At 45.8% G+C, this 16,255-nt stretch overlaps 1 protein-coding gene across 5 annotated transcripts in view; it reads right to left on the bottom strand.

Annotated features, from left to right (window-relative positions):
• Window positions 1-16,255, bottom strand: part of ATP6V0A4 (ATPase H+ transporting V0 subunit a4) — a 93,027-nt gene that overhangs the window by 43,442 nt on the left and 33,330 nt on the right. For all 5 annotated transcript variants that reach the window (XM_017880386.1, XM_017880383.1, XM_017880385.1 and 2 more), the window contains 7 exons: window positions 13,716-13,841; window positions 13,156-13,250; window positions 10,573-10,699; window positions 7,271-7,353; window positions 6,488-6,581; window positions 3,467-3,679; window positions 5-155 (listed from right to left, as the gene is read on the bottom strand). In XM_017880386.1, coding sequence (XP_017735875.1) covers window positions 5-155; window positions 3,467-3,679; window positions 6,488-6,581; window positions 7,271-7,353; window positions 10,573-10,699; window positions 13,156-13,250; window positions 13,716-13,841 — 889 coding nt within the window. The remainder of the gene's footprint in view (window positions 1-4; window positions 156-3,466; window positions 3,680-6,487; window positions 6,582-7,270; window positions 7,354-10,572; window positions 10,700-13,155; window positions 13,251-13,715; window positions 13,842-16,255) is intronic.

Raw genomic sequence — 16,255 nt, 5'->3', positions numbered from 1 at the left:
TTACCTGGGTTTATCTCGCGGTAGCTGCCGACACCATAGGCATCGACAATATTCTGGAAGCCAGCTGTGAATTTATTGGTCCTGTTAAATGTGGGAGGGGCTGTTTTAGATTGCACTGTGGTCATGATGGGGGCCATGGAGGAGCCACTTAGTTCCTGGAGGGAAAAAAAAAAGCGACAAAGATGTAAGGAGAGAGTCTTGGGCTGGGTGTCAGCACAAGGGTCACAGTCCCAGCTCCTGCTGTCCCTTACTGAGTGAACTTGGGGCAATCCCTTGATCTCTCTGAGACTCAGGACCTCATGTGTAGAGAGTTAATACCTTCCCAATACTTATCCAATTCATCTCACAGGAGGGCTGTCAAGAGAACTGAGTCCCCCCGGTAGGGAGTCTCTGACAATCTCCCATCTCCTGCTGCTGTAAATGCAAATGTTATGACTCCCAGCCCTCTATGCTTCCCTCCTCTCCGCTTTCTCAATTCATCCCCCCTTCCAAATGGCCCTGACCCTTCCCCAATTTTTTCCTAATTGCCTGCTTAGACTTTCAAACTCCAATGTGTCACCGACACCACAAAATCCAGGATTCATCGACTTGCCGCAGAGCCAGGTCCCCTCCACAAACTCCTGCCCCTTCAGCACAGCCTCCATTCTCCGGGGTTCCTAGAACCTTGGAATCACGGCTTTGTCCCTTCTCTGGTTTCAGTCAGTCGATCACCCACCAAAGCTTGCTAATTCCCCCTTCAGAATCCTTCCTCCGATTCCCACAGCTCATCCTAGCTCCAAGCCTCAGCATCTCTGCCAGCCTCTCCCCTCTCCGTTTATCTAACATCCAGATTGCTCAAGCACTCTTTTAATACAACAAACAAAAAGCACTATCTTACTCATGTTACTCTCCAGCTTTAAAATCTTCAAAGGCTCCCTATAGCCTAAAGAATGAAATCAAAACTCTTTAGTCTTGTGATCAAGACTACTTAACGATATGCCTTAATCCTCCATTTACACCTTCATCCCTCCCCACACTTCCCCATGGAAACGGGCCACTTCTACACTAGCCACCTCTCTTCTCCACTTGCTCAAGTCTTTTTTCTTTTTCTTTCTTTTCTTCCTGAGACAGGAAGTCCAAGGCTAGAGTGCAGTAACATGATCATAGCTCACGACAGCCTCAAACTCCTAGGCTCAAGCGATCCTCCCGCCTCAGCCTCCTGAATAGCTGGGACTACAGCCATGCAATGCTATTTTGCACACACTGGTCTTGAACTCCTAGGCTCAAACGATCCTCCCGCCTCGGCCTCCCAAAGTGCTGGTATTACAGGCGTGAGCCACCGCATCCATTCTACCTACTTGAGTCTTAACAATTCCAAGCTCTCCCTGCCCAGGAACCATACAGCCACCGCACGCCCAACAGCACTTGCCATCTGCACATCCAGTGGGATCTGACACCAGCTGGATGAGCGCTCACGGTCCCAGCTTCAATCCTCTGCTGCCTTCGCGAGGCCCCACCCCGCCCCACCTCCCTTCACCTGCTCCCTGGCCAGCCTCCCACCGTTCTGCGCACGCATCACTTCCTCCAGGACGCACCCCTGCCCTGCTCGGCCTGGTTGAAACGCTTTTTAAGTGCCCCATTTAGGTGGTTTTTGGACCATGATGTGGGGACATGGGAGTGCATAAGGAACAGTTTCTGTATTCAAAACCTGCCTCCTGGCTATAGGACTGTGGTCAGGTTACTTCTACTTTCCGTGCCTCCATTTCTTTATCTGTACAAAGGGGATAAAGAAAGCCCCCACCTTCTAATCCATTCCTACTACAAGGCCTTTACCTTCAGGTCCCTCTACCTGAAAACCGTTCTTCCCGCCCCCAATCTTCCCATCTGCCTACTTAGAGGGGGTTTCTTCAGATACCACGAGATCTGCCGTCACCAGATATGCCACCCAGCTAGCAGGGCAGGCTTCCCACCCAACTAGTTCCCCATCGGCTGAACCAGCTGCATGCCACCCAGGCCTCAACCTAACGGTTTCACTCCCGCCACCCCGTGAAATCATTCAGACAAGCTAATCACATCCTTCTGCAGGAACCAAAGGTCACCTCACCCTCATTCACTGCAGAGCCTGCCTCCCACTGGCCCTGCTGGTTCACTTTGCTCCCAAGCACAGTTCCCGAGGGCAAGCCCCGTGTGGCCCACATGGCATGCAGTGTTCTCCCCTGGGCTCTGAGGACGAGTGACTAAAAACAGCTGTCAAGCCCGTCTGTCCAGTGTCGGGGTAATGTGTTCAGTCATCTTGTACTATTTTGGGCAGAGGGGGTTCCCTCCTTCATCAATGGGGTGAATAACGTGATCAGAACAAGCCCCTCACCGTCCCCTGCTTGGTTTCCTGCCCACCACGCATCACTGCCTGAAGTCTCATTAATGTCACGACATACCTCCGTGTCCCTTTCTAGAATGTCTATCAAAGCAGAGCCTTGGCCTGCCAGTGCGTAAGCCCTAGATCCATTCCTAGTACACAGGGAATGTCCAAGGAATGAATGGAGGGGGTGGTGAGAACTCAACAAGGACAGAGTGCTTAGCGCATTGCTGGCACACAGTAAGCAATCTACATATTTTGGCTCTTATTATAGGTGCTTGGTTATTTGTCTTTCCAGCTAGACTAGAACCTCCATGAGGTAACACTTGGTATCTACACTCTAGCAGAGTGGAGCTGGGCATGGTGGTGTGTGCCTGTAGTCCTAGCCACTTGGGAGGCTGAGACGGGAGGATCAACTGAGCCCAGGAGTTTGAGGCTGTAGGGCAGTATGCCCACGCCTGTGAACAGCCCTGCACTCCAGCCTGGGCATCGTAGCGAGATCCCCGTCTTTAATAAGAAAAAAAAAAAAAAGACACCCCCCCAAGAACAATAGTCTAGCTGAGAGACTGGCACATTAATGCACAGTATGGTCAGGCATGACGGCTCACACCTGTAATCTCAGCACTTTGGGAGGTTGAGGCAGGCGAGGCGAATCACCTGGGGTCAGGAGTTTAAGACCAGCCCGGCCAACAGGGTGAAACCCCATCTCTACCAAAAATACAAAAATTTGCTGGACGTGGTAGCGAACACCTGTAATCCCAGCTACTCAGGAGGCTGAGGCAAGAGAATCACTTGAACCCGGGAGGCAGAGGTTGCAGTGAGCCAAGATTGTGCCACTGCACAACAGCCTGGGCTACAGAGTGAGACTCCATCTCAAAAAAAAAAAAAAAAAAAAGCTCAGTGTATACTCACCAAAGATCAAAAAATGGTGAACAACTGTCAAACACTGAAAAAACGAAGGAATTTCTTTGATGTCCTCGAGCGGGGTTAAGAACTGAAGACGCAAAGATGAAAGAAGCAGTCCTACTACCAAGTCGCTTGAGTTCATGTCACCCATGAGGCCGACACCCTCTGAGAGCCCAGCAGAGGGGCTGACTCATCAGACCCCTCCCGGCTCCACCTGCCACACACCATGCCTTGCTCCAGTGCCCTCTTGATACGTGTGGCATCCGCCACCGGGAACCAGATCTCGGCGATGACGCACTGCTGGGTGACGTCGATGTCGCACATGTTCAGGATGTGGTAGACGGCCTTCATCTTCTGCACCTTGATGAGCCACGAGCGCCAGGTGGCAGCAGCTTCCTGCAGCAGGCGCTGGCGGTGAGACTCTGTTTGTGTTATGACCTATACGAAAATCAACAGGCAGGAAAACAGAGAACCTTCACAGAGCTGTTTGACATGTGCCGAAAATGGAGGGCCACAGGCCACAGCAGCTTCCTGTGCTCTGAGAAGGCTCCTCTGACCTGTGGCTGTCACCTGGCCTTTAACTCTCCTGAGCAGTTTATCTCCCTCCTAGAGGCTAAAACCCTTAGGCAGAGATTGTAACTTCCTTTTCTTCTAAATTCCTCATTGTCCTATTTTTACGGGTTGAACTGTCCACATAAAAGAGTCCTAAATTCTGAGATCTGTGAATATGGCCTGTTTGGAAAGAGGGTCTTTGTAGATGGAATCAGGTTAAGATGAGGTCATACTGGATTCCAGGGGGCCCTAATCCCATATGACCACTGTCCTGATAAGAAACAGGGACGCGGAGGCACACAGGGAAGAATACCACATGACAACGGAGGCAGAAATGGAAGGAGGCACCTGCCAGCCAAGGAATGCGGAGGATGGCCCACGGCACCAGAGCTGGGGAGAGGCAAGGAACAGCTGCCTTCAGGTCTTCGGAGGGAGCACAGCCCTGCAGACGCCTTGATTTCAGACCTCTGGCCTCCAGAACCGCCACAGAATAAATGCCTATTGTCTTAAGCCACCCAGTTTGCAGTAATTTGTTCGAGCAACCCTAAGAGACGACTACATCTACCACAACGCTTTACATACATAATCCCTCCAATCAATGACAAGGGAACAAATGAAGAATGAATGGACAACTAGGCCCACACAGAAGCTATTTAATGGAAATCATTTTCATGTTTTGATGATGCAACAAACAAGGTAATCTTTTTCAGTACACATGGCCTCTGTAAGAGACACATGGTGGCTCTAAGATCCATGAGAGCCATGAGGCCCACTGAAGTGTCTCACAAGCCAATACTACCTGTCACTTGGCAACATAATGCCACCTGGCCTGGGGATTTCCAGGAGACAAAAGCACCTCAGCACAGATGAGACCTTCACAAACCTCCAAGAGCGCAGCCCCAATTAAATGCCTCAGGATCAGATAGTGTCTCAGGTTCATCTTTGGCAGGGACTGAACCAAAGGAGAAAGCTGCCCCTGGAGAAGGTGCTCAGCTGGGACCACCTGAAGCCCCTGTCATACTAAATGTAAGCACACAGTTAGCAGAATTTCTCTTCCATTCTCCTCATGACGTTTTCATAAAATCAAGCATGGAGTACTGGGAGGAAAGGACTTCAATGGCTTCAGGGGAAACAGTGTTTTTGACAAGTGACAAAGAAGGAATGGAGAGGATTTAAAAATTAAACACAGGCTGGGTGCAGTAGCTCATGCCTGTAATCCCAGCACTTTGGGAGGCTGAGGCATGTGGATCACCTGAGGTCGGGAGTTTGAGACCAGCCTAACCAACATGGAGAAACCCCATCTCTACTGAAAATACAAAATCAGTCTGGGCGTGGTGGCGCATGCCTGTAATCCCAGCTACTTGGGAGGCTGAGGCAAGTGAGTTGCTTGAACCTGGGAGGCAGAGGTTGCCGAGATTGCACCACTGCACTCCAGCCTGGGCAACAAGAGCAAAACTCTGTCTCAAAAAAAAAAAAAAATTAAACACAGATTTTCTGGAAAATTAAAGTTGTCTGCTAGCCTAAGGGTTTTGAAAGACGCACATATCTAATTTCTTAACGTAATTGTCCAGAGTCTAAAACTGAGTTGACTTCTACCATAGCCATATGCAGCTACTAAATTTTATTTATTTTATTTCCTTTTATTTTATTTTGAGATGGAGTCTCGCTTTGTTGCCCAGGCTGGAGTGCAGTGGCGTGATCTTGCCTCACTGAAACCTTTGTCTCTCAGGTTCAAACAATTCTCCTGCCTCAGCCTCCCAAGTAACTGGGACTAGACTACAGGTAACGCCTGACTAATTTTTGTATTTTTAATAGAGATGGGGTTTCACCAGTTTGGTCAGGCTGGTCTTAAACTCCTGACCTCAAGTGATCCACCCACCTCAGCTTCCCAAAGTGCTGGGATTACAGGCATGAGCCACCGCACCCAGCCCTAAAATTTAAATTGAATTAAAATTAAAAATAAAAATTAAATGACTTAGTGTCACTAGCCATGTTTCAAGGGCTCAATAGCCACATGTGGCTCGTGACTGCAGCGTTAGACAGCGCAGGCCACATGACCCTTCCATCACAACCAAAAGTTCTGTTGAACTCTAGCACTGATGAGAGTCTGCCAGCTGAGGGAGGCCAAGCTGTTTTCAGTGATGACTTTCAAAGCTGCTGTGATTGAAGAAAGCGTTCTGATCATAAGCGTGTTGAGTGTCACCCTGGATGGTGACAGACTTCACAAAGACAATGAGTCTGGGATGAATGAATGTTCACATGGTGAAACTAGACTCACTGTTTTTACAGAATTAACCCGTCAGCTTAAACAACCAGGCGATTCAGTGGGAAAATGATCGGTCAAACTGGTTGTTCAACTTAATCGGCTGGGTGGTTATATCATAGATTCCGTCTAGGCCGAGGCTGGCAATAAAGGGCGCCTTTTATCAGATCGGGGTGGCCACCTGAAGGCTGACTAGGGCTGTGGTCAAATCTGAGCCTGGGCAAAGCATTCTTAAGACACAGCATCGTTCCCGCTAGCTTATTGAACAGTTTCCCAGTTGTGAAATTTTCCACAGCCACAACCAGAAAGGCATAGCCAGCATTCCAGCCAGCCTCCCAGTGAGGGCCCTGGCGGGCAGGGCTTGTATGAAAACAGCAGAGGCAGCCCTCCCGCAGCTGCCATCAGACCATGCGCCCGAACCCCTCACTCACGGTGATTAAATCTTCCAGCCTCACATTGACGCTCTCCAACATCTCTCTGCGCTCCACCGCAGGCTCTGGACAAGGGTAGACAGTGGCTCGAAACCTGTTTAATATATTCCAAGGGACACAGGTGGGTTCTTGCTGCAAAGCATTCTGCACCCCCTTTTCTGCTAAGACATCGTTTGCTGACTTTAGATGGCCAACCTATCCTAGAATAACTGCGTCTTTGGCCATTGGAAAAGTGGCCAGTCATAAGGGTTCCTAGTACGTCACTTGTGCTGTGAATTGAGGCTGCAGTTCTGTTATACGAATGAGCTGCATTCAAACCATAAAACCTGTGAGTTGTTAGGTAAATAAGACAGCAGGCTGGACTTGCCTCTTGCTTTTAGAATCTATTAATGTATGAATATCCTCTTTAATGTATTAATATCCTCTGCACTGAGTCATTTCTGCTTCTATGGAGCTACACGTAACACGATTCTGTAAAATCCCAAACAAGTTAGCCATGCAGTTGGCTTACTCTTCAGCAGCCAACGAAAAGTCTCAGATGGAATAGACTGAAATGGGGAACGTGTCCACTTTTAGTTCCCCTCACATTTTGCGTATTCAAGTTCTCCCTATTCATATTCTCACAACTATTAAAAATCAGTTGGGGCTGACTTTTATGTGAGAAAGTTATTCTAAAGCCTTACTGACCTCTAGAAGCCACAGTCGCGTGCATTTGGCAGTGCAGATCTCTTTACCCAATCCTGGTCCAAATCACTGAAGAAAGAGCCCTTCACTCCCTCTTACCCGTCACAGATCTTCTTGATTTTCTGCCTGAGCTGCTCTCCTTGGTAAAATATGATGAATATGTTCTTCTGAATTTCTTCTTTCTGGAAAATCAGAATAAGTTAAAAAAAAAAAAAAAAAAAAGGAAGGGGGTTTCTTTCTGGTTAAAACATAATAGAGAGAAATGTAAAGTCCTGTTTTTAGGCTTACACAATTCATAAATTTAAAACTGGGAAACTGTAACTTTCCCATTTCCTCTAAGTTCATAGCCCACAGTTAAGGCCATCCAAGACCTCACAGAGGCTGATGCAGCCTTAAGGTGAGAGGCTCCCTGTTCCCGATGCTGGTTGGACCACAGCCAGACCTTAAATTCAGCTCTAAGCCCCACACTTAAGAGATGTGATAATAAACAAGGAAACATTCAGAAGAGAATATTGCAAGGCTTAAAACGAATATAGCTGGCTGATAAACTGGCTCACCAGAGTTAATTAACACACAACACTGACATTTTGGGGATGAGTAGGTGTTTGATATTTAACAAAGGTAAAGCCATGCCCAGTTTTTGACTCATACATACAGTTGCTCAGATTTTTTGACTCACACAGTTGCTTGTGTGCCATAAGATTGCTGCTTAAATCACACTTGTCAAGTCCAAGTTGGACAATTCACAAGAAAGGAAGATGTTTTCCACAAGTAGACATGCAAATGTTTAACTCTTACTATAAGCAAAGAAATACGAGCTGAAACAATGCATTCTTTCATTCTCATTTAGTTTGAGTGGATAAAGGTAAAATTACAAAACCCAGGCCGGGTGCAGTAGCTCACACCTGTAATCTCAGCACTTTGGGAGGCTAAGGCGGGTGGATTGCTTGAGCCTAGGGGTTCAAGACCAGCCTGGGCAACACGGTAAAACCCCACCTCTACAAAAAATACAAGAATTAGCCAAGCGTGGTGGTGCTCATCTGTGGTCCCAGCTACCAGGGAGGCTGAGGTGGGAGGATTGTTTGAGCCCAGGAAGTCGAGGCTGCAGTGAGTCATGATCATACTACTGTACTCCAGCCTGGATGACAGAGTGAGACCCTGTCTCAAAGAAACCCCCCAAAACAAAAACAAAACCTATTGTTGGAAAAGTTATGACATCCAATAGACTCATCACACACTATTCAAGGCACTGGAATCAGAAAAGTCACTGAAAGGCCATTTGTCGGGCCCCATCAGGTGTCATTAAAATCCCCACACCCTTTAAGCCAGCAATCCTATTTTCCTTGAACTCGTTTATTATGGAAGTAATTCAAAAGCAAATAAAAATCCACATGCATAAAGATGCTCATCATGGTGTCTACATTCTGGAGAAAAATTAGAAATAAAGTGTCCCAAACAGATAGTTAATGTCACATCAACTCAGTGGACACATGAGGCATCCCTTGAACTACTATCAGAATGAATCCTGTCTTTGGCATTGCCTTACGGGAGCAGGTGGCGGTGTTTTAGGATTTTCAGAGCTGCTGCGTTACTTTATTTCCAAAAGGTTTCTCTACCTGTAGAGTCTACCCTGGTCCTTTTCTGAGTCTCTTAAGTTTTCTTTTCTCCTGATCCACCAGAATCAGGAATCTGCTCTAATCTCATGACTTCCCTTTGGTGACCTTTGGTGTCCACGCTCATCTTTTTCCAGATGCTTTTACTTTCTCTCCCACCATGACTGTTACATGTCAAAACAGGATTATAAAAAGTGATGATTCAATGTCAAATTAAAAGAAAAATCTTTACAAGGGATGCACAGTCATATGGGGAGGGATCTCATATTAGGCAAAACAAAGAGGAGAAAAAAATTATTTCCATGTATACAATAATCATATAAAATTATACCTGTCTATGGCTATAGAGAAAATAGTACAAGAGGCAAAATACAAATGAAGACATTAGAGTGATGATGGGGTTTCTCATTTTTTTCATAATTTTCTTATTTTAAATTTCATTTATTTTAAAGTTGTTTTCATCAAAATGAATTTTGTTTTTTTCATTACAATTAATTTTTTTAGCTTCTAATCTGAAAAAGATTATAGACGCTCAGAAATAAGCCTAGCTTCTTGGAATTAAAGAGTAAGTAGATTAAATATGAACTGGAAGGTGAGACAGCAATATCCGACTGAATTCACAGCAACAACTGTATGACACTCAGGGCCAAGCCCCCTCAAAGCCTTGTTGTTTGAAGTGTGGGATCTATTGGCAAATATATAATCAGCATTCTCTGGGAGTCATAAGAACTGCAGAGTCTCAAGCCCCACACAGACCCACCGACTCAGAATCTTTTTTTTTTTTTTTTTTTTTTTTGAGGGAGTCTTGCTCTGTCGCCCAGGCTGGAATACAGTGGCGCAATCTTAGCTCACTGCAACCTCCACCTCTGGGGTACCAGTGATTCTCCTGCCTCAGCCTCGCAAGTAGCTGGGACTACAGGTGTGCACCACCACGCCTGGCTAATTTTAATATTTTTAGTAGAGATGGGGTTTCACCATGTTGGCCAGGATGGTCTCAAACTCCTGACCTCAGGTGATCTGCCCACCTTGCATCCCAAAGTGCTGGGATTACAGGCATCAGCGACTGTGTCCAGCCATTTTTTTTTTTTTTTTTTTTTTTTTTTTTTTTGAGACAGGGTCTCACTCTGTCTCCCAGGCTGGAGTGCAGTGGCGTGATCATAGCTCACTGCAGCCTTGACCTCCTGGGCCCAAGCTGTCATCCCACCTCAGCTTCCTAAGTAGCTGGGACTACCGGCGTGTGCCACCACACCTGGTTAACTTTTTTTTATTTTTTGTAGAGCTGTTGTCTTGCTATGTTGCCCAAGCTGGTCTCAACCCCCTGACTTCAAATGATCCTCCCACCTTGGCCTCCCAAAGCGCTGGGATTACAGGCATGAGCCACCATGCCTGGTCTGGAATTTGCATTTTAACAAGATCCCCAGGTGACCTCTATGCTCACGTGCACATTGAAGCTTGAGAAGCTGACCTCAATCAGTTCTCAGTTCTTTAAGACACAGCTGCCGCCTAGGATAGTACTAGCATAACTAAGTTCTAGAGAAAAGTATAGCTATGTCTCTGGGAAGAATGAACCAATTATGAGGTATTGATAAGAATCAGCCCTTGAACTGACCTTTCAAATATATATTTTTAAAAAGGAAGAAAGTAAAAGGGAAGGAAAAAAGGAGAAAGAAAGGAAATAGATATTAGTCTCATCAAACTAAAGATCCCCTGTGTTTTGGGAGAATGAAGCGCTACTGGTGAGGGCTATGGGAAGTCTCAGAGAAAGTTCTCGCAGCCTGAGGTTCCCACCGTGACAGGATCCTCCAGAGGGGCGTCCATCTCACTGAACTTCAAGTACATGTTTCCTCGGCAAATTCGCCACAGCAACCGCTCAAAGGAAGCCATCCTCTCCCTGTTGATCACACCAGCTATGAACCTAGGCAGCCAGAAAGGAAGACATTCCTGAGGCACAGGGATTGGGGTGCAGAGAGAAGGCCCTGCAGGATATGAAGACGCACCATGAAAGGAAGGGCCATTCACTCTGAGCAGGAGGAACCCAGACACAGCGCTACCAACAGAGGTCCCAAGGCCAGCCCGCATCCAGCCCCAACTTGCCCTACGTCCCTCTGACCTCCTGGTTTTTTGATATCTTGAAGTTTTCTTAATCATTCCAATACTATATCGTCACTAACTGCAATTAAGAATATGATAGACCAGCCGGGCGCGGAGGCTCATACCTGTAATCCCAGCACTTTGGGAGACCAAGGTGGGCAAATCACCTGAGGCCAGGAGTTCGAGAACAGCCTGGCCAACATGGTGAAACCTCATCTCCACTGAAAATACAAAATTAGCCACACATGGTGGCGCACACCTATGATCCCAGGAGGCTGAGGCAGGAAAATCACTTGAACCTGGGAGGCGGAAGCTGCAGTGAGCCAAGATCACACCATTGCACTCCAGCCTGGGCAAAAGAGTGAAACTCAGTCTCAAAAAAAAAAGAAAAGAAAAGAAAATGATACACCATTCATCATAGCATTGTAGCTAATGGTAGCAAATATTCAACAGTGGTCTCTATGTGTTTTTCCAAAAGTAATACTAAGAGGGAAACATACATTGACGTCTATATATATCTGTTTTTTCCATTATCCAAGGATGTAGATAACTGCTGACCTAAACTTTTCATGTTAGCCAGTGACTTTCCCTGGCTTATTACTTTAAATGTACATTGATCCTGTATTACCTTCTGATCAAATATTTCCAATAAATATTTTTATTTTCATTTCAAATTCAATGCCTGGTGCCTCAAATATCAGGTCCTCAAATACATATTGAACAAAAAATCATAAATCCCAAACGCATAACTTTCAGAAACGCTTTAAAATGCGTCAATTTCACGTAGGCACTGAACAAAATCCTACCACTTTGAATCGCCACATTATTTTCATGGCTATAACACATCATATTACTGCTTCTTGGAAATAACTTGATTGCATAACTATCCCATTTCTTCTTTTTTTTAATTAAAAAATTTTTTTTGTATATAGTGCCCAGGCTGGTCTCAAACTCCTGGCCTCAAGTGATCCTCCTGCCTCAGCTTCCCAAAGTGTTGGGATTACAGGCATGAGCCACCACATCTGGCCCCCATTTCTAATTACATTTAAAAATGTATCCTGGGCAACACAGCGAGGTCTCGTCTTTATTAAAAAATTTTTTTTAAATTAGCCTGGCATCATGGCGCATGCCTGTGGTCCAGCTACTCGCAAGGCAGAGGTAGGAAGATTACTTGAGCCTGGGAGGTCAAGGCTGCAGTGAGCTATGATTGCACCTTTGCACTCCAGCCTGGGCAACAGAGCGAGACCCCGTGTCAAAAAAAATACAAATAAAAATTCAGGCTGGGCGCGGTGGCTCACACCTGTAATCCCAGCACTTTGGGAGGCCAAGGCGGGCGGATCACAAGGTCAGGAAATCGAGACCATGGTGGCTAACACGGTGAAACCCCGTCTCTACTAAAAACACAAAAAAATTAGCCAGGTGGCTTGTGCCTGTAGTCCCAGCTACTCAGGAGGCTGAGGCAGGAGAACGGCGTGAACCTGGGAGGCAGAGCTTGCAGTGAGCCGAGATCGCATCACTGCACTCCAGCCTGGGCGACACAGCGAGACTCCATCTCAAAAAATAAAAATAAAAAATAAAGATAAAAATCAAACTCTAAATACATTTTATTATCAAAGTAATATTTTATTTTATTTTTTTGAGCTGGAGTCTTGCTCTGTTGCCCAGGCTGGAGTGCAGTGGCACGATCTTGGCTCACTGCAACCTCTGCCTCCAGGGTTCAGGCAATTCTCCTGCCTCAACTTCCTCAGTAACTGGTATTACAGGCGTGTGCAAGCATGCCCAGCTAATTTTGTATTTTTAGTAGAGACGGGGGTTTCACTATGTTGGCCAGGCTGGTTTCAAACTCCTGACCTCAAGTGATCCACCCACCTCAGCCTCCCAAAGTGCTGGGATTACAGGTGTGAACCACCACGCCCAGCCCCCAAAATAGTACTTTAAAGAGCAAGGAAAAACATATGTCCCCACGGCCTTGTTCCAACGCCAGGGAAGAGTTGTGATAACCCATCTGAACAATGATCCCCACAGCTTCCCATGGGGGAGCAATATAAACATTGCAGTCTTCAGGCTCAAGGAGGTTAGTGTCGCCACTAACAAGAAGCTGACACCACTTCCAACTCCACCAACCTAGTAAGTTACACATGGGTCTATTCCCTGGCAGAGGCTTTGTATCCATGGGAAACAGTCGCTATTCCAGTGGCTATTTGTTCACCCGGTCGTTCACTCACTCAGAAATCACACGCCAGGACCAGGAACCCACCTACACAGAAGAGTTACACTAACCCCAACTTTCCGGTCATATGTGCAGGCACCACCTTCAACTCCAGGAGGCCAGAAGTGTCCTCAGTAAAGAAATCATCAGCTAAATTGGTTTCCGTCTGAAAGTCAAAGCACTATGATTTTCATTTAAATATATTTAGGGAAACTCAAAAGGCACCCACACCTCAAGATTTTTTCTGGTTTTAGTGAAGCTTTAATTTTCCACAAAAAGTTAACAGAAGCCAGAAAACAGAGTGCTCCGGGCCAGATCAAAAAGCTTCCCTGGTCTCTTCCTACCAAAACCCTAAAACTTCTCAAACCAACTGCTGTGCTTGGTTCTGACTTCTCTTTCTGCCTGAGCCATTTTCAGCACATACATTTTACTTAGCACCATAATATTTTTCCCTTCAATTCAACCAGCACTACAATTATTCCACCCAAAATACTCCCCCGCCCTCACCAATAGCCCAGCCATGGAACAGAAACAGAGTGATTTACTCAGATCCCAGGCCAGCCATTTTCCAAAATGGAAATTTGAGGTTCTGAGGAACGGGCCCTTTAGTAAATCATCCCCACGTGACCACCTCAAAGAAGTCCTGGGTTTTCTTCAGGAGGTATTTCAGTTCCGTCAGTTCTAGGAAGCTTTTTTTCAAGGCCTGCTGGTTCTGGTTGGCTTCCTGTAACTCTCCTTCCAGTTTTTCTAGAACAGTCTACGCAGGAAGGAAAAAGAAGGTAAGCCGACAGAAAGTGCTATGACATTCCTGAAATACATTACCCACAACAGATGACTAAAAAAAATCAAAGGAATCAGCACATAACATGATTGCAGACCCTAATACACACACACACACACACACACACACACACACACGTGCACACTCTCTTAAGAGTTCCATCACCAAATGAGAGGATTAGGAATTACTTGGAGGAGTGGATGGCCACTTCATGGAGAAGTCAAGACATTTTGGCAAATCATACCTCTCCTCATTTAAAACACTAGGCCAGGCTGGGTGCGGTGGCTCATGCCTGTAATCCCAGCACTTTGGGAGGCCGAGATGTGCAGATCACTTGAGGTCAAGCGTTCAAGACCAGCCTGGTTAATGTGGTGAAACCCCATCTCGGCCAGGTGCGGTGGCTCACACCTGTAATCCCAGCACTTTGGGAGGCCGAGGTGGGTGGATCACAAGGTGAGGAGATCGAGACCATCCTGGCTAACACGGTGAAACCCCGTCTCTACTAAAATACAAAAAAAAAAAAAGAAGAAACCCCTCTCTACCAAAAATAGAAAAATTAGCCAGGGATTGTGGTGTGTGCCTGTAATCCTAGCTACTCAGGAGGCTGAGGCAGGAGAGTTGCTTGAACCCAGGAGGCAGAAGCTATGGTGAGCTGAGATCATGCCCCTGCACTCTAGCCTGGGCGACAGAGCAAGACTCCATTTCAAAAAATTAAATAACAATAAAAATAACTTCAGAAACATGAAACAATATGGAGTCTTAAAATAGAAAATGATGGGTCAGGCACGGTGGCTCAGCCTGTAATCCCAGCACTTTGGGAGGCTGAGGCTAGTGGATCACTTGAGGTCAGAAGTTCAAGACCAGCCTGGCCAACATGGTGAAACCCCGTTTCTACTAAAAATACAGAAATTAGCCGGGCATGGTGGCACATGCCTGTAGTCCCAGCTACTCGGGAGGCTGAGGCAGGAGAATGGCGTGAACCCAGGAGGCGGAGGTTATAGTGAGCAGAGATCGTACCACTGCACTCCTACCTGGGTGACAAAGCTTTTTTTTAGACTCTGTCTCAAAAAAAAAAAGAAAGAAAAAAGAAAAAATATATATATATACACACACACACGTATGTATATATGTATATGTATGTTATATGTATGAAATGATGAAACAGCAAGTTGCAGAAGAATAAACAATATAGTTCCATTTAGATAAAAAATTTTAACATGTAAAGCTATACCATATGTTATTTAGAAAAATAAATATGTAATAAAACTATGAAGAAATAAAGAAAAATACAAAAGTTAGGATAATGATGATCTGAAAGGGAAGAGGGGAAAGGAGATGGAGGAGGGGTGAGGAGGGGCACACAGGCTTTTATGAATGTCTCTATGGGTACCATTATCTTACACAGGGCAACAGACACATGGTGTGTGCTGATCCTTACTTTTTATACCTTACATGTTTTATAAAAATTCTACTAATTTAGCCGGGTGCGGTGGCTCACACCTGTAATCCCAACACTTTGGGAGGCTGAGGCAGGCAGATCACGAGGTCAGGAGATTGAGATCATCCTGACTAACACAGTGAAACCCCGTCTCTACTAAAAACACAAAAAATTAGCCAGGCATGGTGGCAGGTGCCTGTAGTCCCAGCTACTTGGGAGGCTGAGGCAGGAGAATGGTGTGAACCCGAGAGGCGGAGCTTGCAGTGAGCCGAGATGGCGCCACTGCACTCCAGCCTGGGCAACAGAGCGAGACTCTGTCTCAAAAAAAAAAAAAAAAAAAAAAAATTTCTACTAATTCAATTTAATGTTTAACAAAAGCAATAACAAACTCACACTGAAACACACAGGAGTGAAACTCTAGAATAAAGACAAAATCTTAAAGGCTATCAGGTAAAAAAAGGACATATATCCACAAAGGGGTGATAATTGAACCAGTAGTAAATATTATGAGAAAAATTTAGTGAATATGTGTCTTGAAGTGTTAAATGTACCTGTCATCTACAGCTTGCACACGAAGGGGTAGTGGGGAAGGGTTGGCAGGTATTACAGAAAGACAGGAAAGGGAAGCGAAGTAAAAAACAAAACGAGTAATAACCAAAAAAGCCAGCGAATCAGAAATCACAATAAATGGAAATGGATTAAGGTCACCTATTAAAGAAGAGATTATCATGCTAGTTTTCAATCCATCTAAAAGACACTGTTAACAGAGTTGCTTTTGTTTTTTGGTTTTGTTTTTAAGACAAAGTCTCACTCTGTCACCCAGGCTGGAGTGCAGTGGCACGATCTTGGCTCACTGCAACCTCCACCTCTCGGGTTCAAGAGATTCTCTTTTCTCAGCCTCCCAAGTAGCTGGGATTACAGGTGCGCGCCACCAGGCCCGGCTAATTTTTTT

Source organism: Rhinopithecus bieti, unplaced genomic scaffold (assembly GCF_001698545.2).
Source record: "Rhinopithecus bieti isolate Rb0 unplaced genomic scaffold, ASM169854v2 scaffold_11401, whole genome shotgun sequence".
Classification (NCBI taxonomy): domain Eukaryota; kingdom Metazoa; phylum Chordata; class Mammalia; order Primates; family Cercopithecidae; genus Rhinopithecus; species Rhinopithecus bieti.
Note: the sequence above shows the minus strand (reverse complement) of the source record. Positions and strands in the feature narration are given on the sequence as shown.